General features: G+C 36.3%; 1 protein-coding gene across 11 annotated transcripts in view; it reads right to left on the reverse strand.

Annotated features, from left to right (window-relative positions):
- LOC135208437 (uncharacterized) overlaps nt 1-26,653 on the reverse strand; it is a 579,462-nt gene that overhangs the window by 200,671 nt on the left and 352,138 nt on the right. For all 11 annotated transcript variants that reach the window (XM_064240610.1, XM_064240608.1, XM_064240615.1 and 8 more), the window contains one exon: nt 6,742-6,802. In XM_064240610.1, coding sequence (XP_064096680.1) covers nt 6,742-6,802 — 61 coding nt within the window. The remainder of the gene's footprint in view (nt 1-6,741; nt 6,803-26,653) is intronic.

The following is a 26,653-nucleotide window of genomic DNA, read 5'->3' on the forward strand; positions in this document are numbered from 1 at the left end:
CTTGCACAGAACCAGTACAAAAAGAGGCATGATTCAGTAGCAAAAGCCCTCCACTGGAGCCTGTGCAAGAAACATCAGCTACCTTGCAGTAATAAGTGGTACGAGCACCAACCTGAAGGAGTGATAGAAAACGATCAGGCGAAGATCCTCTGGGACTATGGTATCAGAACGGATAGGGTGATACGTGCAAACAGACCAGATGTGACGTTGATTGACAAAGTCAAGAAGAAAGTATCACTCATTGATGTCGCAATACCATGGACACCAGAGTTGAAGAGAAAGAGAGGGAAAAATTGGATAAGTATCAAGATCTGAAAATAGACTAAGAAGGATATGGGATATGCCAGTGGAAATCGTACCCATAAATCATAGGAGCACTAGGCACGATCCCAAGATCCCTGAAAAGGAATCTAGAAAACAACTAGAGGCTGAAGTAGCTCCAGGACTCATGCAGAAGAGTGTGATCCTAGAAACGGCACACATAGTAAGAAGAGTGATGGACTCCTAAGGAGGCAGGATGCAACCCGGAACCCCACACTATAAATACCACCCAGTCGAATTGGAGGACTGTGATAGAGTAAAAAAAAAAAAAAAAAAAAAAAAAAAAAAAAAAAAAAAAAAAAAATAAAATATAATAATAATAATAAAAATAGTATAATAATAATAATAATAATAATAAATCAACACTGTCATTACTAATGACTGTGAAATAGTTAATATTGTCATGAAATGTTTGTCAGATATTTAAAGAAAGTGTTATTTAGAAACAGTTCCTTCACTTCAATCCACAATATACTTCCACAGTAATTGCATGACAGTATGTAAGCCAATGAGCATGTGTACGTATATACCTATGTAGATGTAATGTATCAATATGTGTAAACATTTTTTAACTATATTTCTTAATCTGTTGGCCTTTTCCACTTGGCACTACCAGAAGATATGATCCTTTATGACTTCTTAAAGTGGTAAACCTCACACCCCTGTACAGGTGTTTGGTATTCCTTGCACTCACCCTTCCTAGCAATGACCAAGGGGCTTATTTGATAACTGCTTCTCTAAGCGCTGAGGCTATGGCAGGTTCTGTGTCACAATACCAATTACAGATGTACTTATGCTCTTCCATCTTACATCTCCAGTATTTTAATTTTCTTCCTAATCCATTTCTTAGATTTAAATCATGTTCTTTGTCTTCAAGGGTACATGAATGAGACTCTTAAGGGAAAGACTCCTCCCTCTGAATCTGTATGTTGTGCACCAATGTGTCTTATTCCCAAACCACGGTGCAAAAATGGACTGTGTAGCGATTTATCATGACAAGGTTTATTTCTAAAATGCTGTAATAGTAATTATGACCAAATAAACTAAAAATAAAAGATAGTTTGGTTGGTTGGTTTTATAAAGTTTAGGTGTAACACCAAGCACTGGGGTAGCAAAGGCCATTCAGTGCTAAAAAATAAAAAAAAAAAAAAAGATACCTTGAAAGTAAAATGGCAACAACATATTATACTGAAATCACCATAATCAATGTCATGATATGCAAAAAAAAAATGGCTCTGAAAATGAAATAAAAATGATTTCCTAAAGACCTTATCTCAAAATGAAATCAACCTCGTTATGATTATGTATATCAGTGACTAAATGTACAATGGTTCCAGAGGCACTAAAGTTTCCTATTACCGAGAAATTATGCAGAAAAACTGAGATCAATGCAGTATTGTTGTTTTACTCTAAATCATTATATCTGCAATGAATATCTGAATTATGAGAACTCATTCCTAAATCAAAGGTCCAAACACTGCTGATATTAAATGAATGATGATTAATGTAAGTTTTCCTTCCACCAAAAACAAAAATCACCCTTTTAACACAGCAATTTAACAGTTTCCAGGTTACAATTAAAACAAGGTAACACTATTTTTTTCCTAACCAAGTATGACTCCTATAAGGAATTGTAGCAAAATCTAGTTTTCTCCCGGGCCAGTGCAAATAACATAAGCTGTTACTGGTGTAGCAACGTGGCCTAATTCTCAAAAGGGATCATGCCATCACCTATTCAAAATTTGAGATATTTCATATGAAGATTTCTTCTTACACCACTAAACTTTGCAGTGATCTGCCAGACTACATGAATTGAACTCTAGCTTTCATCGAAAATTATTCACGAGTCTCGTGAATCATTTTCCACATAAATCCACATAAATCTACAATGGTTTAAAAAATAATACACCCAAACTGTCATCCACCTCTCTCTCTCTCTCATACACACACAACATCGTTGATCAAACACCGCAAAGTCTTCTATCCATTTGGCAAGGAAGCCATTTATCTAAGAGGAATTCCTTTAATGCAACTTCCCATAAATTGGACCGTCAAAGGCAGGGATAAAAATATGACTTCAACTACTACATTCCGAAGTCTGACTCAGTAAATGTAATAAATAATCAAACTTATCACAAAATTATTATATATAATCATAATTATGACACTATTGAGGGGCGAACGGCCCTACCATAGAAACTTTCAAATCACTAAGCAGAAATGAGTTTTGTAAAAAAAAAAAAAAAAAAAAAAAAAAAAAAAAAAAAAAAAAAACAAAAAAAAAAAAAAAAAAAAAAAAAAAAAAAAGTGGTGCCAATACTGTCATTAAAATATGGCACCATATTCATTTTAGAGTAATTTAAGAGGAATCACTCACACGTGGACTAGAACAAATACTGAATAGCTACTACAACTAGAAATTTGTTTATATATTATATATATACATACATATATATATATATATTATACATATATATATATATATATATTACATATATATATATATATATATATATATATATATATATATATATATATATATAACATACATACAAGCAGCCCCCGGGTTACAACGGTTTGGCTTACGACGTTCCGAGGTTAAGGCGCTTTTCAATTATATTCATCAGAAATTATTTCCAGGGTTACGACACATGTTCCAGGGTTACGACGCCTACAATACTCATCAGGCAGAAGAAATATGATACCAAAAATGCAAAATAATCAATATTTTAAAGTTTTTTTTTTTTTTTAATGAAAAATGCAAAAAAAATGCAGTTTACATAATTTTCAATGCACCCAAAGCATTAAAAGTAAGGTTTTCTGAGGATTTTTGATGATGTATTGGCTTACAACGATTTTCGGGTTCAACGCGTCTCAAGAACAGCACGTCATAACCCAGGGACTGCCTGTATATACTATATATTATGATATATATGATATATACTAGATCTAATATATATAGTTAATATATATATTATATTATATATATATATCATATATAAAATATATATATGAATATATAAATATATATATATATATATATATATATATATATATATAATATATAAATCATATATATTATATATATATATATATATATATATATAAATATATATATATATATATATAAAATAGTATATATATATATATATAATATAATATATATATATTATCTATATATATATATATATATATATGAATAATATATATATAATGACTGTGAAATATTATTCTGTTAAAACAGAATTCCATCTAATGAAAGGAGCCCATACAACATAAATAAACTGGAATTTGTCACATATAATTTACAGCAGCAACTGTTGGTTCAATAGCCAGATGGCAGAATCAGCTTTGATTAAAGAAAGGAAAACAATGAATATCTCAAAGGGTGCGTGGGATGCAGATATTATATATAAAACCTTCCTCCAACCAGCAATTAAGAAGACTAAAAACGGCTGACCTTTGGTACGAATACCGCTTTTCAGTAACATTTCTCATTCATCTTCTACCTGATGAGAAAGATAGTTTGGTCTCTGAAATATAGTACTTACTTTCAACATTTTGGCATTTTTATGGGTCCTTTTATTACACACACACACACACACACACACACACACACACACACATATATATATATATATATATATATATATATTATATATATATTATATACACACACACACACACACACACACACACACACACACAATTCTAACAATCTTATGCAAAACAACATCAGAGAAGATGACGTATACCTTAACCTCGAGACCTACATTTGATGTTTTAACAGCTATTTGACATCGATCAAATTAATTTCTAAACAGTATCGGAAAACTGTTTTTTCCAGTCAAAATAAAAAAGGAAAAATAAAAGGTTCTCTTAATGTCTTCCCACATATTTTTCAAAATAGCAAATGTTCAAGGATATAGCAGTAGTACATACATTTTCAAACACTTGAATAGTTCGTTATTTGCAAATCGTGTAGCGTCCTAGATACGAAAATTAAGCTGGAATTTCATAGATTAAAACGCCGGAATTATCAGAAATTATTGTCAGGAAAGTTATTCTACATTTGCCAAGAAAGTCTGACTAAAACCTGAAATTTCAAAAAGTCCATAAAACTATTTCTACTAAAATTAGGGATACGGTCTATAATTATAATTCTACCTCAAATCTCACAATGAAAGGTCTTAGTTATCAAATATATAACGAATTTGTGCGAGATAAGGCGCATGTGGCGGGCGAGAACGATCAAATGATGATGACGTCATTCATTAATATTGTGTAACCAATCGGAAAGAGCCGTGTCGTTTCAAGTGCCAGGTCAACAGGCCACACTTTTATGACAGAAATCAAGAGCCGTGAATATTGTGATTGGCAGGTTAACGTGACGTCATTCATCAATATCAAATAATGAATTACCACGTCATATCCATATTGGTTGATTTCATTAACGAGAAAATTGGTCAGTGCGAAAATACTGCGGCAAATAAATATCTTGGTGCAGATTAGCGATCATTGTGTGTAGGGAGAGACTGGAAAGAGAGGGAGGAGCACTCGCTTTCAAAGTCCAAGAACGGCGCTAAAATAAATGAATAAATAAAAATAAGTGAAGAAGCAGAACACAAAAAAATTCCGTTATAGTATGGCGAATATCGTCATATTTAAGAACTTTGCATTAGACTCCGCCCTCACACACTAACACCTTTCGTAAGTGAATCCTACGCACGTACGTCAAGCCAAGTCAAGGAATCTGCACTACTTTTTCCACAAAGAATAATGATGACACTTATGTTACCTCCCCTTTCCTATTGGAGGAGGAAGTGCAAGAGGAAATATCAGTCATAACTGCCACACAAACGGACGGGGAATAGCTCTCAAACAAAAATGGCCACCTTTTTTTTTTTCACAAATTCCCGCTAACAACAACGATTAAAATGCTTAGGATGCAAAACCTATCAAATATCGAGAAAACTACTGATTATAAATGCATTATCCACCACTAATGCCAATTTTCCATTACTGTTAAGTTTTAGTCATTACTGAATGGTATTTTATTTTTATCAAAGTTGACTGATGTGTGAAAAATGCATTATGCACAGTGAATGTGGCACGGATGAATTTTCTTGGGCAATCTTAACTTGCATTGGATAGGCTAATCCCTGAAAGGAACCGTTTTTTCTTTCTTTCTTCAAATCTATCCTTTCTTAAAATCATATCCCAGATAATGTACTTTGGCTATGCAGAATATACTTTTCACTTTGGCAAATCTGCGAGATATATTACAATAACGAAAATCACTGAGGTCAACCCCAGTTTTAGCTTGCTTTGAATTTATGGAGAGAGAGAGAGAGAGAGAGAGAGAGAGAGAGAGAGAGAGAGAGAGAGCGCATGCTAAGAATAGCAAATATCTGTAATGCAGTGTGAGACATGTATATAACACTTGAGTTGTAAAAGAATCCTACGTAAAACAAACAAATCTATCATAACGCTTCATTTCATATGCAAACTTCTCTTTAGGAAACTTACACGTTTTCAAAAGAGAACAACTTCTTTTACTTTGCTATTATTTACACTTGCATTACAGAGTTTGCAGTAGATTGAACTTGCAAAGAGCAATATCCTGTCGTTGGGAATCATGGATATGTTTGTAAATGTAAAGCATAAGAAGTTACACATGTTTTGTGCATGGGTTATTGTTACAACTTATTTATTTTTTCTATGTTTGTGGTAATATTACAGATCTCTCGTAAGAGTTTTCAATTTTCTTGGAATCTTTTCATAAAATATTAGCTTTCTATCTTTTCCTCAATACAGGAACACATTCAATGTATTATCTTTGGTGGCAAACATTACCTGCGCATACCATTATGTATTTGTGGAAGTCTTGTCAATTTGAACAACTCCCTAATAAATATCTGAGTTCTGTTAGGGAATCTTCTGTGCAAGTATATAACCAGTTTTTTTATTTCCTTATTTTTATAATTTGCAAACTGAAGGGAGTTATTCATTTCCCAGTATTTATATGTCGCTTTCATTTTGGAAATAACCCACATAATATTCACTCTCTCAAAACAACAAAAGAGCTTGAAACTGAAAAACTCCATTCCTAAAATTAAGATTGAATGTGGAGAAATACATTCGTCACGGCTTTAATTAAACATCTGTAGCATCATTCTCAAATGCTGACTAACTCTTACAAGGTGGCTCACTTTTATAATAACAATAAAGTCGATAAGTTCGTTTAGATATTCAATACAATCAGCTTTAGGTAAGTTTCATAAACAAATATCGAAGCTTATGGCAATGATCGGTAACTATGAATGAGGATACATTTTTCAAATAAAGTCCGTGCATGGAGTAATTGAGATCAGGTAAGAAACATAAACAAAAAAACAAACAAACAAATATGACACTTACCCAACATGCGCACCAGCAATCCATTCTGCGCTGTCCGCCCCAAAGCTTCCCCCTCGCCACGCTGCAATGAACAGAAAATCACCGTAAGACTTTATTAATAATGTATACGGGTATGCATCTGAAGAGATACTAAATGTATGTATGCATGTATATGTATATGTATTATAATAATATTGTGTAATATATATATGTATATATATATATTATATTATATATATATATCTATATATATTTGTTTATGTTTATTTATATGTGTGTGTGTGTGTGTCAAGTATATCAAGTATAAAAGGCCATTAAAACACTCTGGTTTAAAACTAATGACTACATTTCAATGGACTAACTTCCACCCTTATCAAGTAGCGATTCACTACTTGATAAGGGTGGAGGTTAGTCCACCGAAATAAGTCCTTAGCTTTAGACCAAAATGTCTTAATGGGCCTTTTGTACTTGAGACTTATCCTGTTTCAACAGAAGAATTTATTTACACACACATATATATAAACATTAAATTATATATATATATATATATATATATATCTATATATATATATTATATATATATATATTTATCATGCATGTCACTAACTGATACATATGAATGTCATTGAAATAAAAAAAAAAAATACCCTTCCAATTTGTTATGAGTGTGTGGTTCACATACACATACTAATATTAAAAATCCACACCAGCAGTGACCAAGGAGACATACGCCTAATTCACATATTTCTCAACACCTCATAACTGTATCTGAATGAACTAGATGAAGCTAATGAACCTAACCTTGTTAAGCTGAAGCACGGAAGAAACGAAATGTCGTCATTTACAAATGTCACTGATTCATAACCTAGACGAGTCCACAAGAGTAAAGAAACAACAGTCGTAAACCACAGGCAAGCTCATTATGAGTGAAAGACAAGAATATTTGCAACTCCACTCGACCACCGATTCTGGCCGCAAAACTAATCGATTAGTTTCAAGGATGACTAGGCGATTGATGTGGTAAAAGGTGTGTGTGCATGTGTTGTTAAACATTCAAAAACTCTTAAGTCTTTATCTGAATGGACCAGCCTTATTTCTAACGCCATTGCTAGTGCCACAGTTCAACTCCTTCAGTTACCATTCCCCGCAGTCAACCAGTTCTGTGGTTCTCCCATACAAACTTAACATATCAATGTAACTAAAATCAAATATTGAAAATACCTTGCCAAGGAACTGACTTGATCATATCCAACGAAACAAACACGGACAAGGAGCAACCAAGACCCTTTTCACATAAAAAGATAACAATGATTGGTAGCATATATATATATATATATATATATATATATATATATATATATATATATATATATATATGTGTGTGTGTGTGTGTGTGTGTGTGTGTGTGTGTTGTGTGTGTGTGTGTGTTCGCGCGTATATAAGAGCAATGTCATGAGAGAGAGAGAGAGAGAGAGAGAGATGAGAGAGAGAGAGAGAGAGAGAGAGAGAGAGAGAGAGAGAGAGATCAACAAATGAGGTAAAAAGCGAAACTAAAATCCAAAAGACAAGAATGGATGGTAAACAGGCGCAGAAAAGAAAAACCTCTAGTAGAATGGGGAAGGTTAATGAAGGTGCGTACCATATTAAAATACGAGACGTCCGAGCAGCTATAATAAAAAGGGACTTCCATCAACAGGGGCAACAAAAATGACGGCGATGGCATTCAGGAGAACAATGGAGGGGAAATGACACGGACTGTGTGAAAGATAAAAAGGAGGAGAGGTAAACAAACAACTTGAGTACCGCCAAGCCACTTTATACTACTTAATTTATAATTTAATACTTTCAGATATATAATTTGATACTTTAAGTATGAGCCAGATCTCCTTGGAATCGCAACACCCGAACCGGTGCCCTCCGAAGGTGGCAGAGTTCTCCAGTGAGAAAAGGTGCATACCATAGAAAAGGTCGTGGCTACGGATGTTGTGGAGGTCGGTGGCGTAATGTTAGCAGGTGATTTTTAACACCCTTAGCATCGACAACACTCCCTAGCCCTCCTCACAACAACATTCCCATACTACCCACCAGCTACCCACATGTTCGGGCCGCCGCAGCGGCGCCAACTTTTGCCAGCGCGCTCCTGCCCTGACCGACCTTTGCTGCAGGTGCCTCGAGTCCTTAAAACGTGTTCCCGATGCCCTGCTATCTACGACTACTTCCTTCAGGATGACTTCTCAGTTATTCCGTGGAAAAATGACAAGGGAGACTGTGATAAACATTTCTTGAACAATGCATCGGCATTACACCCAATGACATGTCAGCGAAAAGGAATTCCATGTTTTATTTCCCACAGTTATTTAGCATAAATTATATCCATCCCAGCGAGTAAAAAACCCTTCCCTATTCTTTTCCAAAATCTGACAGCTTATTTCCAATAGGCACCACAATTCTTTTTTGTCAGTTTGCGAAGAGCCGAGGAGAGTTTGCATGGAATCTGCGATTCGATTCTTTGTCGGAAAGCAGGAGAAAACGCAAAACACCAACTTTCCAAGAACTAAAAGAAAATAGCAAGAAAAAATAATAGATGGAAGAGATGTGGTGCGAACTTTACAAGCAACATTGTTGCCTCACCATAATGATGGCGACAGTAATGAGTATGGGGGCGGCGGGCGCCTTTTGCCTTCGTGAATTTTCCTCTTTCACTTTTACCTCATAATGTTGAGAGAGAGAGAGAGAGAGAGAGAGAGTGTGTGTCTCAGGCAACTTACCTCTGAAAATCTTCAATAATATTAAAGGAGTGACAACAATGACAAAAAATCTATTCTACGCCCAAAATTAAGGACGTGCGCGCTATGCTTGCATTAAATAATAATTGACAAATGTAAAATCATAAAAGTGAAAAGAAATTGTATTATAATAACACTTCCTAATTTGCTTGCTATGATGTTAGCATGTCATTTTATGCTGGAATTGTATATTCCATGATCCACAACAATAGTGGCTTTATCACTTTCGTTTTCATAAAAAAGGCCTACCTCTGTATTGATATTTTGTATTTTCTATACAGACCACGCTTCTTAACATCTCAAATAATATTTGAAATTGGAATTAAAATCAAGAGTTTATTTTTATTGATTTATTTTTTTTACATGCAACTGCTTATAATTTAATGTGTGACGACGATCGTAACTTTACTGTCCAATACTAAGTTCCTGTCTTTTTAAAGCCCTATAGCCCGGGAACGTAAAATGAAAAATCCAATCTCACTAAGAAAACTTCACCCTTACCCATGCCTGAGTAGGATTGAAATAAATAGCAAACTTTTTTTTTTTTTTTTATGTCCCGAAACAGTTTCATCTACCTAAACAGTTATCACAGATGAGAGCTCAGCATTAAGTGAACGTAAGGTGCCTGAAAAGGCTATCGCATTTGACAACTATATGACATTTGACAAATCTTTATTATAATATAATATAGCCCATTCTCGTAGTCTCTCGGTCTTCAAATAGTGACTATAATGCAATATTTTTCACAAGGTTTCTGATTCACACTTATAAAGGGTCTCACACTCTACAACTGACGTTATCACTTAGAATCTCTCTCTCTCTCTCTCTCTCTCGTAATAATTTCAAGACACAATAACCAAGTCTGGAATAAGAAATAAATACGTCATCAGAAAAGAGGACCTCACTCTCTCCCAGTGACTCTTGCGCTTCCCGGATATCAAAACCCTTACTTGTGGAGAAATATTATGGGTGAAAAACTGAAGATTCTTGGCCGAGGCTGAAACAAACAAAATAAGCCGCAAAACTAACATGAGAGTGGGCTTCACTTTGTTTGTCCCCATTAAAAAAAATCTTCAATTATTTAAATGCTCAGAGTTGTATAAGAAGCATATAATAAACGGCCACTATTCATATATTCAACAGATACATGTCGACGGGGGTTTTGTATTTCGATGGTGATTATGGCTTCACGCGAAAAGACAAGGCACTTATATATCGTCTCTTAATGCTGCAATGTCACAATATGTATGTATAATCAACTTCTTCATTTAAATATACATTAATAATCTAACTACCGATGGTTTTAGGATAATGAAAATAAGCAGATTGTAAGATTTTAGGTTTTACGTTTTCTCGTTTTCAATGGGAGCTTTGTTTTGTTATTAATTTTCTTGTTTGTTATTTGTGTTGGGTCTATTTTCCTCAAATTGTTGGTATATTTTGGTCTCTTGGTTAGTAGCCTTCTCAAAGACATAAGCTTGCAGTCACTGGTTCAGATGCTGACGAGTTATATCGAATTCTTTTTCTGCATACCAATGTGGTCATATCCTTGGCCCTCTTCGAAAAACACTCCCACAACATTAGCCGCATCGTGTAGTACCTATACAGAAGGTTTATCGGAGCTGCATAGTGTAGTACCTACACAGAAGGTTTATCGGTGGCTCGTCAAACCCCGCCAGTGACTATTGCGCCTCCCGGATATCAAAACCCTTACTTTAAAACACTTCATTTTCTGTCTAGCACTTCTGGTCTTCCAAATCTACTCCAGTGTTTCCACATGGCAAACGCCCATAGGAAAAACAATGATTCACCTTTTCTTTTTACTACATTTCCTACATATATTCATAATCCACATCCTGTTCATCCTTCCTCCTCCATATATGGACTACCACAAAAAATTAACACATATTTGTACTCGATATCTATACTCTTCCAACATGCAACTTTTTTCTTTGAGAGAGAGAGAAGAGAGAGAGAGAGAGAGAGAGAGAGAGAGAGAGAGAGAGAGAGACCAGAAAAAAAAAAATGAACCACCACCTCCATATCTGTCACGTACTTCCTACCCGAAACGAATTATTACATTATATGAATTTAACAAAAGATGCCCAACGTCGCTGCTATTCTCAGAAGGGCAAACTCCCCAACATGTTTTTAAATTATACAGGGTTCTACATACTGGATAACTTAATGTTATTTCCTTTGTATTAATCGCACGGTTGAAAACTGGCAAGGTTTAATGAATGACTTTTACGATACTGTTCATGTAGAATTTATATTTCCCGATGTTTACTTGAATTTCTCTACTAAGTTGATTTCACTCAAGCACTTGTAAACTGAAATTTCTTTAAATAAAACTAAATTACAAGAATTTTGCAAGGAAACCTTTTTCTTATATTCCCTTTAAAACTATATATATATACAAATACAAAACTGATCATTTATATTTCCATCTGTAAAACAACAAATTCAATTTGATTAGTTCTGGTAGCAAAGTGTTATTGAATCAATTTCCGGGGTACAAGTTGATTTTTGCTATTTCACAACAAAATCCTCAATAATTTTTGCCACTTCATAACAAACGTCTCTGCAATCATTTGCCATTCCACAACAAAAATATAAGTACATTTTTGTCATTTCACAAAAAAATATAAGTAAATTTTTGCCACATCACAACAAAAGTCTACGTAAACATTTGCCATTCCACAACAAAAATACAAGTAAATTTTTGCCACTTCACAAAAAAAAATATAAGTAAATTTTTGCCACTTCACAATAAAAGTCTAAGCAAACATTTGCCATTCCACAACAGAAATATAAGTACATTTTTGACATTTCACAAACAAATTCATAAGTAAAGGTTGGGAATGAAAACCGAAAAATACACGAGAAACTCTTCTTATCTGGGTTATCTGATGGAATTTATAAATTGAAAGGCATCACTAAAATAAATATTCCCCCCCCTCCATTCTCTCTCATATATTACACATGCACACACACCCATATATATATATATATATATATATATATTATTATATCTATATATATATATATATATATATATATATATTAAATAATATTATAATGCACATAAACACCGAGCATATGGCCATGAGGAACGTGAACCGAAGCAGTGAAAGATCTTTGACGTTACTCTTAAGACTTCAAGTATACTTAGCTGGTGATGCCTTAGAGTGAAGGCAAAAATGTTCCCTCAGTTGTTCCACTTTCCTAATGACAATGTGTTTTGTTTGTAAATATATCAAGTTGTTATTCCTGTGATAGAAATTGTTATAAACACATTTGCATTCATACTTTCATGTACCCTCCACTGACGTCATCGTAGTCCAGAAGTGTAGCGTGCTATATTTATTGCTCTTTATTTAACAGAGAAATAATGTAAGATACTGATTACTTTTTGTTCTGGGAGGGAGAGGTAATCAAGAAAGACACGTCTCTGGAATGCTTACCAAACTCTGGCTTTATTAAACACATTCATAAATATCTGTATAGCTGGCATACGCCCAAATTCCTGTTCCATCTTCTCGGTATACAACTCCCTCGCCATTAAGAGCTATCGTCTAATACGGATGTCGTATAACTGTACATTCAAGGCTTACTGAATGTTCATGCCTACATATATACATATTACAGAAAGTTCTGAGAAAACAAACAACCAATAAAGCAACCAAACGGACGACTATGGTTCCCTTAGGTACCAAAAGGAATTTCTCTAAAGGGGCATGGAGGGGCACAATGTGTGTGCCTGTGGCGATGGGCACGAACATGTCGCTCTATTTGGAGAGACAACAACAAGGGTTCGACACGAAGAGATGCCTACCGTCACGCCATGTTTAACTTCGACCGAAACTTCTGAAATAGACTGTGCATTCGAGGGGCGCATGACTCTGTACATCTGTTCAAGATTTAGTATACGGAAAACTATGATCGCTTATTTACTATAGAGCATAATCAAAAGCGCACTACGAGTTTCACTTTCTCTTTAGTAGGTTGATACCAAAACGTTGAACTCTTCCCTGATGCCCTATAATATCGTTCTTCCTCCACCGCACACAGTAAACCATGTAGTACGTGTCTCCGAGAAATCAAACTCGGAAAAAATTGCGAAGGTAAAAATGATAATTATTAGATGTATTTTTCTATTTCTTTACTCCAAAATATACGTAAGCAATTACATAACCAAGAGATCATGATAAAAGCATCCTCCAGAAGAAATTCATGAACCTAGAATATTGAATAATCCAATGAAACTGCAATTCAATGCAATCCTAGGAACCCAAAATATTGCATTATATCCTCACTGTCACATCCACTGCTTCAAGGATTTGCATACAGGGTATACAGTAAACCTAATGGCAAAGGTGACAGCATGTTCCACAAACACATATACAGTATATTTTCCTAAATACACGAAAAAAAAAGGGGGGGGAGGAGAAAACCCGAAGCGGAGAAAATACGGGCCAGAAAAACAAAGCGGGGTTAACCTCCAAATCAACCTACAGATCCGAATGCCAAGAGATTGTATTACAGGGAAAGGTAAAGCAGGAAGATATTAACATAAAATTACAGTAAAGTCTTTTCATTCATACTTCCTTTTGTGTGTGTGTGTGTGTGTACGTCGCGTTTGGAATTACCAACCAAGACTTGTTTACCGGCCGAAGGGTCACCACGGTAATACAAACTACTTACGTGTACCCTGTGGGAAATACAACTCAACTGCTTCATTACAAAAGAAGTGGAAATGTAACCCTTTTACAGAATCTGGTACAAATTCGCACGTACAAAGGAGAGAGAGAGAGAGAGAGAGAGAGAGAGAGAGAGAGAGAGAGAGAGAGAGAGAGAGAGAGAGAGTTAAAAATGTAGGAATTGTCTTAAGTTTTAAAACATGCCTGTAAATAGCAGAGCAAGCGATAATTAACGTGGCAGTAATTACCAGCAATTAACCAATATATATGCGACGCAAACAAGTTATAAACATTATTGCCTGATTAAAGTAAAATTATGGTGAAACACCAGAGATAATTACCCTTCAAAACCCCTCTTCCGTGGCCACGGACACCTAGAGTGGATTTCGCCAAGATCCTGGACTTACAACCCCTTATTGGGCACAGTCAGGTGAATACCTTTTAAGACAATGTCTAATATGCTCCGTTTTAGGTTTAATATACATAAAAAAATGTTCATCTTAATTTTCCATACTGTAACTTTTCCTTTGTTTCAGTGATTCGAAGCCACGTTACACTGCAACGCTAAATTTGCAACTTCTATTCAATCAACATGAAACTTGGACAAGTTAAGCCTCGTAGTCATCGCTTGTTTAATATACAAGTGGTGATAGTCTAGTTTAATTTAGGAAACTCTGTTCGAAATTGCTGATCAGTCAAGAGCAAAATCACACCGTTTATTTCCTAGAATACAAAAATATCCAATTATTTTTCGTATAAATAATAATAATAATAATAATAATAATAATAATAATAATCTAATAAAATAATAATAATAATAATAATAATAATAATAATAATAATGTTATCAGAACAGATAGGGTGATACGTGCAAATAGACCAGACGTGACGTTGATTGACAAAATCAAGAAGAAAGTATCACTCACTCATTGATGTCGCAATACCATGGGACACCAGAGTTGAAGAGAAAGAGTGGGAAAAAATGGATATGTATTGAGACCTGAAAATAGAAATAAGAAGGATATGGGATATGTCAGTGGAAATTGTACCCATAATCATAGGAACACTAGGCACAATCCCAAGATCCCTGAAAAGGAATCTAGAAAAACTAGAGGCTGAAGTAGCTCCAGGACTCGTGCAAAGTGTGTGATCCCAGAAACGGCGCACATAGTAAGAAAAGTGATGGACTCCTAAGAAGGCAGGATGCAACCCGGAACCCCACACTATAAATACCACGCAGTCGAATTGGAGGACTGTGATAGACAAAAAAAAAGTAAATAAAAAAAATAATAATAAAGATTGCGCGTTGACAAATTTACCACTGCATAGAGGTAATAAAGCTAAGATGACATCTGTAGGACACGTCCTGACATTATTCAAAATCTTCCGATCCGAAGAAGACCAACGCTGAACGTGTACAGTACTTCAATGGATGACCGCCAATGCAAGCCACTGGCTCTCACGACCATTTTTGGGGTACGGGTCGTGGGATTCTTTAATAATAATAAAATTGAGCTTGCAGACGACAGGAGTCTGTTTTGAGCGACAACGGATCATAAATCAATCTGAGAGGCCACCAGAGCGCGTACAAAGTTCAACACCTGTGGTCATGAACGACAACAGTTCTCCTCGCATAAAAAGGTCATAACTGGCACAGGGTGATGGAGAATGAAACAAAAACATACGTACAAAGAGCAAACCAAAATATATACATACAGAAAATTAAGCTGTTTTTGATTTGGGAAATGTTGTATAATGCAAGAGCCAAAGTCGTTCCCCTTCATAAAGTTTCAAAGAAACAGGCAAGGTTCAAATTTATTTCTTGGGAATAACCGTAACATTTCCCAAGTTTAACGAAAATCGACGAAAAATATAATGCTGACACATGAATACACAAATACCCATGTGATTTTGTGGGCACATGTGTGTAACTGTGTCGGACATGCTACACACGTTATGCCCACGAGAGAAATACCTCAACAGACACCCACTTCATTTATGGTTCCATATTTTGAAAATATCCCTTTTACTATTTGGACTATCACAACTGCTAGCCATTGTCTGAATTCTCCCCTCTTAAATAATCATAATGTACGAGAATGTGTCCTGTCATAAGAAATTGCAAGGAATAAATAAGAGCAGCCATATTTTTCGTAGCCTCAAGCGGCTAGTTACCTTTCGAATAAGGATGTTAATGCATAAAATTATCTATTACTTTAAATGCATATGCTTCCCGCAAGACCCGTAGTTCTGAATTATTAATGAGAGAGAGAGAGAGAGAGAGAGAGAGAGAGAGAGAGAGAGAGAGAGAGAGAGAGAGAGAGAGAGAGTCCTCTATTTATATTTTATCGATATAATATATACGTTGGACGAAACTGTATTTACCGAATACAAATGTAAAAACAGCGTCTACAGAAAAGCCTTACTGGCCACTTGAGACGGGTGCCATAGGGAGGAAGATTACGAATATTCACGAAGCAGCAAATGAAAAGGAGCAAGCCAGTACTATATGTCCAAGCATACGAATGGCAGATATTTTGTTAAGAGAACTAAAGGTAAAACACAAAATATAAGAATCAAACCCTACATAGGATAAGATAAGAATAAAACAACTGGAGAGTCGCCCTCAGCAGACAACTCCTACAACGATCACTTGAAAGGAAAAATGTGAGAATCCAGCAGACAACGCCCATGCTTAACATTCAGATAACTCGCCAGAGAGGCGGGAGGGGGTAACTCCGCGGGTGAGATGCACGCGCATCAAACTTCGACGATGCATGGTAATTAAGCTTCCATAAGCTGCGCGAGAGGCTACACAAGCAAGTTCATGAATGAAAGCTGTCACCTTAGAATGTGATGACACTGACAATGAGGGACTTGATAAATAGCGAGGGTTATCGCTCGACATACACTCAACATACCGAACGCTATTTCACATATGGTTACGTTTGTAGGTGCCATCATGTTTTGACGTCGTAATTGCGAAAACCACAGTTCTTAATAAAGAAGGTTTCCCATTTAACCTAAGTGACAGGAATATTAGGAAGGCAATATTGCCTTCATTCCGCTTACCTTCACTTCGTGATAGCGAGCATTATACCATAATCAAACGACCATAAAACATTGCGGACATACCGTCAGCCGTTGGTAACACACACCACACACACATACACACACACACACACACACACATATATATATATATAATATATATATATATATATATATATATATATATATATAAAAGCTGCAGCCTTCTATTCCCCTATAGGTTTTCTTTACATCGGGGCTTTCCGTGACAACTTAAAAAACTTGGTGTAACCCTTCTAAATTCGGAGGCTCATATAACCGTCTCACAAGTTTGTATCTTCAGCGAGCACTAGTACATGATATACAAAACTGCAAAATTTATTAAAACATTTACGAAAAGAAAGTCACAATATATTCAAAGAACGAATTCTGAGTAGTAGACAGGAGAGTTCAGTATACCTCACGTTTACTTGAGAGCTTTCTAGTTATCTTCATTTTCCATTCTACGGGATGTGAATCAATGAGGAAGTCTGAACAGAAAAATTTGCTAACAAATTTCCAATCACTTTGTCATTTCAAATGCTGTCAATATTCTATTTGTTTTCTTATCGTTCTCTGGTATCGTTATAATCGTGGCCTTGTACCCACTATCCAAGATCTTCATTGTTACCAGCTGAAATGCAAAAGCAGAAGCTATTAAATTGCAATAAGATGCCGATACATTACTTCTGGCTTTTGTCAATAAAATGAGACCACCCCTGTTATCATAATGAAGTCGAATCTTGCTCAAAACCGGTGATGGGTTGCGCCTCTAGCGCTGTGCGATGGCATTTCAATTTCTGTGGCAATTAGCCTTCGGAGAATTGTGTTAGGGTAATCGTCCCCCTTGGGGTTGAGGAATTCACCATTAATTGCTCTTTCTAGCATCTGCCCTTTGCTCATTTCTGCTGGGGGACAGTTTCTCATGAAGGATGACTGCTGAGGTTTCTGTGAGGGCAAAATAAAATGCTGGCAGAGTAACCCGTATATTGGGACCGTAGTCTTTTCAGCATTTGCGTTTAGCAATACTGGGTTTGACCAGTTCTTGTCTGAGTGACCAACTCACTGCCCAGGTCAACACAGGCACCGAGCTTTATTTCATTTATTTATATTTATTTAACTGAGATTGCCCATCCGCCTGTACCTCATCCTGGTGCTGATGAACCTGTTACATCTCGCTCAGCAGACGTGAAGCGAGTACCTGGTGGTTCGCCGAATGTGGCGGGTTGCAGGCAGCATAAATTCTGGATATGGGACTTGTAACCTCTTTAAAAATATAAGGTAAATGACAGAGTCAAAAGGCTATCGAGATCTGTTCATTCGCACAGTATGATTTCTTTTTTTATGTATATTTCCCCTCCAGTGACATTCCTTAGTACTTCTTTTGAGACGTGAGAAGCAGACCATAAACACACGTTGTATATTATATATATAAATGTATATATATATATATATATATAGATATCTATATTATATATATGTATATATATATATATTATATATATAGTCATCGGTATTGTGAGGAATCTCAAAAGGCATATACAAATGTAAAAACATTATATATATCTATCTATCTATATATACACATATATAATAATAATAATAAGTATATATTGACAAGTGTGACAAGTGGATGTTTGAAACTTTCGAAGTAGATATTAGTCCGGCCACATCTTTGGATACATTATTAAATCTAGTGTGTGTGTGAGAGAGAGAGAGAGAGAGAGAGAGAGAGAGAGAGAGAGAGAGAGAGAGAGAGAGAGCAGTATTCAGGTGGCAATACGACCTTCAAAGGACGTACTAAAAACGAACACCTAAATGAAATTTGTCTTGTGGTAAAGACTTGAGTTGTTAAAATCATGACGACACGGACTGTATAACGTTAACGAAAACGGAAATGAAATAAGACAAGGAAAGGTTAGCGGAGCAGACTTTGAATTGCTTTCACAACTGGTTTTTGGGAGGATTTAGGGGAAGCAAAAGCACGGCTATAGCACTTGCCCGCAATATTAAGAGACATTATACGCTAAATGAATCTAAACATATGTTGGAAAGGCAAAACCTCCCCAAACTTTACAGGCGAAAACGCTTAGGGCTGAATGACTGATGTATTTAACAGGACACCAACCTTCCCTTGCTTTTGACCACTGGGAATCGAGTCAGCTTCCCAAAACTTTAGCAAGATCGACAGATCTAAGCCATTACAAGCTAAACTATCCTATTAGGTTTAGATGCGCTTCACGATATTTGAAGCCATGAAGAGAATAAGAATGAGCGGCCCCACTTGACGCACGGTGAATGCACAATACGCTCGCTTGGGCAGAAAATCACCCAAACGCAGAGGGGCCATTAAATTGAGCCGTCATTAAAAGGTATCATCCTGGAATATTCATTTACAGTTTCGACATGAAATTTCTAACCTCAAGCTTTCCTTATCTTTACAGTTGTACGAGATTAAATCCACAAAAGCTGTGACTGCACACAAAATGTCAAGAGAACAATTCTATGAGAAATTAATATCACATTTAGGGGATAACTAGTGAATTCAGTTTACAATAACACACACACACACATACAACGGCATAAATTTAAGATATTTTTCTGCACAAATTTCATCCATGATTCAGCAGTTAAAGAGAGCCTGAATGCGGCAGCGGCTGGTGTGTTGTTTTTTCTCTGGAGGCATCCCTGTGGAATGTTCGTTCGCGCATGCTCGTTCCAACACTAAAAAAAATCATGAATGATTTTAATAAAGTCTCGGACTTGTAAAGCATTTCAGAGCCGCGTCTCTCATGAATACCTCTCCACCTCACAACAAAAGGCTATCATTACCTTGTTCTCCCAATAAAGAACAAAATATATCAAGACTTCCTACACTCCTGGGATGTAATGATTATATAAATAAATAAAAGTATAAGAACATATATATACATATATATATATATATATATATATATATATATATATATATATTATTATATATATATATATATATATATATATCGAGCTTCTTTGCGTAACTACAGCAAAACACACATTCATAGGTGAAGTAATTAGTTACATTAGGAAATAAGTACATGTATGCGCGCATGCGTGCCCTCTGTATTTAATCGTTAATAGTCTGTACGTTGTTAATTCAACTTACATAGCCTTTTGACATCAAACGTGCTTTTAACCAAAGCCTACACTTCTTGGTAACGATGCTGTTATTACCAAAATACATATGAATTAAGGGTCGAATACAGACAAGAACGGCAATTTTATGAAAATTATGAAGCCAGCGCAAGAAAAACATGGAGGTCTTGCTGCAGTTATCAATGAAACCCAAGATAAAAAGATTATTAATAATAATAATAAAAAACATGAGAAATTTTATATGAAAAACGTTAACATTTCACCATAAAACAAATTTCGTTTATTAATTTTCCGTATTTCTCCTCAAAAGCAAATTACTACAGGCTCTGATTACGTATCTTGAGAGAGAGAGAGAGAATTCCCATCCATATTTTCTTTGTAGCTTACATTGCAAAATCATTAACATGCTTCTTACGATGATGTAAACTTTCTTCAATGCGAGGCGGCTAAAATAAAACTTAGAATATGCCTGATAACACATTCAAATTCATGAGAGATGTATAACAAAATACTCGACAAATCTAAGTATACACAACAACAAAACAAACGGCGATGTATTAGTTTAACAAACGAGAGCTCGACATTTACCCACGTCACGTAAGAGGAGAGACTAAATCGTAAGTTTGCATAAATGACAAGAAAACAAACTTCTGCAATGAAAAACGCCAGCAGAGCTAACCCTCAAGTCACCTTATGTCTCCACCACGAGTGCATTAGCTTAGAGAGAGAGAGAGAGAGAGAGAGAGAGAGAGAGAGAGAGAGAGAGAGAGAGAGAGAGAGAGAGAGAGAGAGATGGAATGAATTGAAATGGGCAAACTAGACCTTGACCTCAATAAATTAGCTATTAATATAACAAGATCTACTGTACTACGCCTCTCACACATAAACACCTACTCTCTCTCTCTCTCTCTCTCTCTCTCTCTCTCTCTCTCTCTCTCTCTCTCTCTCTCTCTCTCTCTCTCTCTCTCTCAAAGCCCTATCGCCGAATCAAACTTTCCTTTTTACATTGCCAGTTCGAGAATGGATTTAGTCATACTTATTTTTTTTCTTTAAAATTCACATAGAATAAGAAACACTGAAGCATTTCAAGCGGCATTCTACAAAATACCTTCTCGTCCATACTGATCTCAAGTTGCATGGAACTTCCATATATTAGATGTTAGGAGTAAAGAAAATATACGAGGAAAAAAGTTGAAAAACTTTAAAAACACGAAACAAATGAGAAAATGATGTCACTTCTGATACAAATGAAATAATGACTGGACTTATAAAATGGACAATTTCATTACGATATACTACGTTCCTTTAAACAATTGCGTTAATAAAACAGACTTTTAAAAACACTTGGCTGCGCTTCAAACATTATTGAACTGACGAGAGCAGGTTGGAATATATACAATGTCTACGGTAGCCTTATATATAAAGTAAAAATAAATAAAGCCTAGTGGGTACTTTACTATGATTTCAGGGTATAGCATGGAAAGAACATAAACGGACGAAAAGATACCTATACTTGTGAAACGCTGCGAAGACCCTTGAGTAATGCCTACAGTGCAACCCGTGAGGTGCACTGACGGCACTACCCCTCCTTCGAGGATGAAACGGTTAGTCAATTACAGAAAAGGGGCGGCGCTTGGGATATGATTCAAAAGGAAGGCCCAATGATGGAAGGACATATCATAAAGAAAGCGTTTAAAAATCCATCCAGTTCTGCTTAATAATGAAATGTTGCAATGCAATGTGGAGTGGCCGGAAACTTGCTTAAAAGGCTTCCGGTACGCACATGACACGATCAGTTTTTGCAGAGGGGCTCCATCCATGACGCAAGATTTAAGAAAACGGATGAGGCAATTACGTCTGTCAACTTATTTTTTAGTGTCAACATATTTTAGGGCAAACGATTCTACGCTGAAAAACAAAAACAACGTTATTCATCTAATGCAGTGGTTCCCAAACTTTTTTCTATCATTTCCCCCTGCACCCAGTTCAACCATCCAGATTTCCCCCTTCATGTGTATGAGGGAAAGAGTAGTTAAAACACACTGTGACTATTTACTAATTTATTTTTCAAATGTACAAATATGCTCTGAGATTTTTAAATTAATAGGTAGCGTAATTATTTCCCCCCTGGTAGCTTCAAATTTCCCCCCCAGGATGAAATTTCCCCGTTTGGGAACCACTGATCTAATGAGAGAGAGAGAGAGAGAGAGAGAGAGAGAGAGAGAGAGAGAGAGAGAGAGAGAGAATGTATTTACAATCTCTTCAAATATTTAAAGACCACTGGATAGTTTTATTCTTGAATAGCTTTATTTTTCTAATCCTTGTATCCAGTATTCAATGACCGCAGTTCTTTTCCTTGACCCTTCTTATCTTTTTGTTAAAAATGTAACTCAGATTATTGCTTTTAATTTTCCAAATATAATTCTTCATTACACAAATATTACCTGGAGGACCGGTCTTCTTTCCTGTATTTTGTGTATTCTAAAGACCCAAAATAGAATGAATCAGGCGTTGTTGAAAAAAAAAAAAAGTATATCGAAGCGGCCTCCATGGTCATGGTTGACGCAATACCGTTCGTGGTAAAAATCAATCAGTAAATCAGACACGGAATATCAACCCTAAACTGGTAACGTCATTCATATAATACAGGACACAAGAGATTAAAACATAGACTGGTTAGTTACCCTTGAATTTTTTGTCATCGATAGAACGCAATCACTTTTGAGTGAAACGTTTCAAACCGCTTCGTGCGTCATCACGCTCTCTCTCTCTCTCTCTCTCTCTCTCTCTCTCTCTCTCTCTCTCTCTCTCTCTCTCATGAATTCTATGCCTTGCAAATGACTGGCAAGTTCATATACATGCAAAAATGCACATTTACCTTACACCGTATTCCTTCTATGTAATAATTGTTTGTGCAACTTCTTGCAACAAAAGTTATTTTTTCCATGCCTCTACACTCAGCTTGGTCAGTGCCTGTGAATCAGGTGTGAGAGGGACACTTTTGTATGTGCATAATAATAATATTATGTATATAATTGCTTTCCCACATTTAGCCAATACACTTTAGTTAACATCTTGGAAAGCCCTTATCTCAAAAAAATAATTCTCTCTCTCTCTCTCTCTGGACGAGTGGTTTTCGCGCTCGGCAGCCAATCCGGTGTTCCGAAGTTCGATTCTCGGCTCTGCCAATCAGAGGAATTTATTTCTGGTGATAGAAATTCATTTCTCGATATAGTGTGGTTCGGATCCCACAATAAACTGTAGGTCCCGTTGCTAGGTGACCAATTGATTCCTAGCCACGTAAACATATCTAATCCTTAGGGCCAGCCCTAGGAGAGCTGTTAATCAGCTCAGTGGTCTGGTAAAAGTAAGATATACTTAACTTTTCTCTCTCTCTCTCTCTCTCTCTCTCTCTCTCTCTCTCTCTCTCTGTGTGTGTGTGTGTGTGTGTGCGCGTGTGTGTGTGTGTTCTTAAAATATCATTAAGTGACAGTCATCGTAATTTTCATAATTGGATGCTCTGAAACCTACTGAATATGAGAGATATGAAGAGAGCAGGATGAAAGGCGGCAGAAAATGATGGGGATCAGCAAAGAGTCGTAGAATCCGTAGAACTGAAGGAGTGAAGAAGTGTAAGAGAAGACTGAAGAGCAGTCTATACTTAAAAATGAAAATCCATAAAAACATTTGTATCAACTACATTTATATCACGCGTGAATGTTACACCATTTTTTATCTGAATCAGGCGAGGACGAATCTATGGCTAGATCTATATCTGCAGAGGCGTAAGAGACCATTATGTATGTCTTTCTAATACCGTTGAATATGATATTAAAAAATTAACGATGGACTGACATCTTATATATCAAGTGTTCAATAAAGCATACGCATTGACAAAGGAACTCTCCTCCGTAATACGTAAAAGAAATAGCTAAATGTCATAGGGTATTAGACGAGAAATCTCTATACTCGTTCTCACGTTTACATAAGGCAAGATAGGAGCGTTCAAATATTTATAAAATAGATAATTATAATATCTGAACGACTATGACACGTGCTTTCTGACTGACACACCAACATACATATATATGTATATGTCATGTATGTATGTATTATTTATATATAAATACATATGTATACTTAGACGCACATTAGAAACTACATTCTTTGCAGTGCGGCACGAGCGTCAGATATAAACCTAATTAAGAAAAATTCTGGAGAAAATTGTAACAAAAGAAGTTAGACAAGCGACAGCAGCCAAGGACTTGACTTCAGTGCAGAGAGATTAATGTAAGCAAATAACGCCATTATATCAATAAACGCCAAGATTAGAGTGAGAGAGACCACTGGTCTCAACACGTGACAACAAGAATACCAAACTGGTGCCAGAAATCCGGTGAACCGGCAACTACTTCTTATTTGATAAAAGGGAAACGACGAATCAAAGGTCGACCGACGGCTGTAGGCATCAATTCCTTCAATCTTGAGAAATCCCCCCCCCCCGCCCCCCACACTCTCCTTCCTCTCCCCTCAACTACGTCAGATCCTAATTCGGGAGAAGCAGCCTAACGCTGGCAACAAGCGCCCAAAGGTGCCAGAAGCAACGGCAGCAGCGGTAAAGGCGAAATTCCCTCTCAAGGCAGACCACCACCTCCACCACCACCTCCTCCTCCTCACGCGCTTCACTCAGTGACGTCAAAATAATATAATTCTGACCCGGTGGTTCCCAACCGACGGTTCGTGGAGGATTTTGTCTTGTTTATCAGAAGGACTGGCCAGTCATTTCCCGCATGTTGCAGGCTACAACGAAAGAAAATATTAAGTATGTTCCGAATGTACATGTTATGTAAACAAGAATAACAACGCCCGACTAATCTATTTTCCGCAGCAACAGCTCTCATCGCTTCTGTTAGCTCTATCTATCTCGCCTTGGGGGTTCGGGGATGAGAACGTAGTCGGAGAAAAGAAAAAAAAACTCGAATTAATTATGAGGCTGAAAATCGCTTCTAAACGAAATTACAATATGCACGTGGTCTCGGCATTAAAAAGATATGGTAGTACCAGATGTAATCCTTTTCTATACCGTACAGGCTTCAAATGATTTTCTCCCACACAACAGATACAATTTCCTTAACACAACTGCCCCTGGATATGGATGTTTAATTGATGACGTCTGTGCTATTGTAGCAACAGGCATAGATGTACCGCTGATCAATATTTGTTACTTCTATTCATTGAAATAGTACAAACGCCTTATTCACCGTTATGAAAGCTGAAACAGACATGCCACCCGACCTAAACCTCGGTAAAAAGAGAATGTTGGGCGTGGTTAACGCTCAGTTTCTTAAAAATGTTACAAATATGTTGCAGTCTTGGCTGTCCGAACAACGAATAAACGTAACAGAACTTAATTGATAAAATAAAAAGAAGTTATAGATAGCTGCTAAGAATCACCTGAAGCCATTTTCTGACCAAGCATCAGAGATATCAAAGAGGAAGAGGAGGAAAAACAGGGATTGGCCCTTGAGAGAGAGAGAGAGAGAGAGAGAGAGAGAGAGAGAGAGAGAGAGAGAGAGAGAGAGAGAGAGAGAGACTGCAGCTACCTTTTGAAAGTAGGAAAATTCAGGAAAAACGTAAAGTAGGATGAAAAATCGAGCTTCTTGGCAGGCGAGAGTAAGCAACTTCAAAGAATTAGGTCGCCCGATACATGGAATAACGATGATCGGATCTGCATATCAAGACGTTCATTTCAGACAGTTATCAGTAAAAATACTGAGCTGAATTGAACTGAATTCGGAATTTAGGCCAAAGGCCAAGCACTGACACCAATGGGGTCATTCAGCGCTGAAACGGAACTTGACATAAGAAGTTTGAAAGGTGTAACAAGAGGAAAACCTCGCAATTGCAAAACGAATCAATTGTTAAGAGGGTGTGGAAAGTGAGATGAAAGAAAGAGAATATGAAAGGAGGTACAGTAAAGAGAACGAATGGGGTTTCAGCTAAGGAAAAGGTAAAAATACTGAAGATCAGTACATAAACAATACTTTCAGAACGTTAACAATTCATACATTCTTAATTGGCACTTCGTCTGATCAATATCTGGATGCTGTGTGTTTATATCCCTTTAGGGTACCCTGAAAGGAGATTATTGTGGAATAATCCAAGAAATAATGGACTAACTGTAACGATGTTGTCTGTTGCTCAACCAGGGTTTACCTCTTATGTAGAATGATTTTATCT

The sequence above is a fragment of the Macrobrachium nipponense genome, chromosome 35, assembly GCF_015104395.2.
Source record: "Macrobrachium nipponense isolate FS-2020 chromosome 35, ASM1510439v2, whole genome shotgun sequence".
Lineage (NCBI taxonomy): Eukaryota > Metazoa > Arthropoda > Malacostraca > Decapoda > Palaemonidae > Macrobrachium > Macrobrachium nipponense.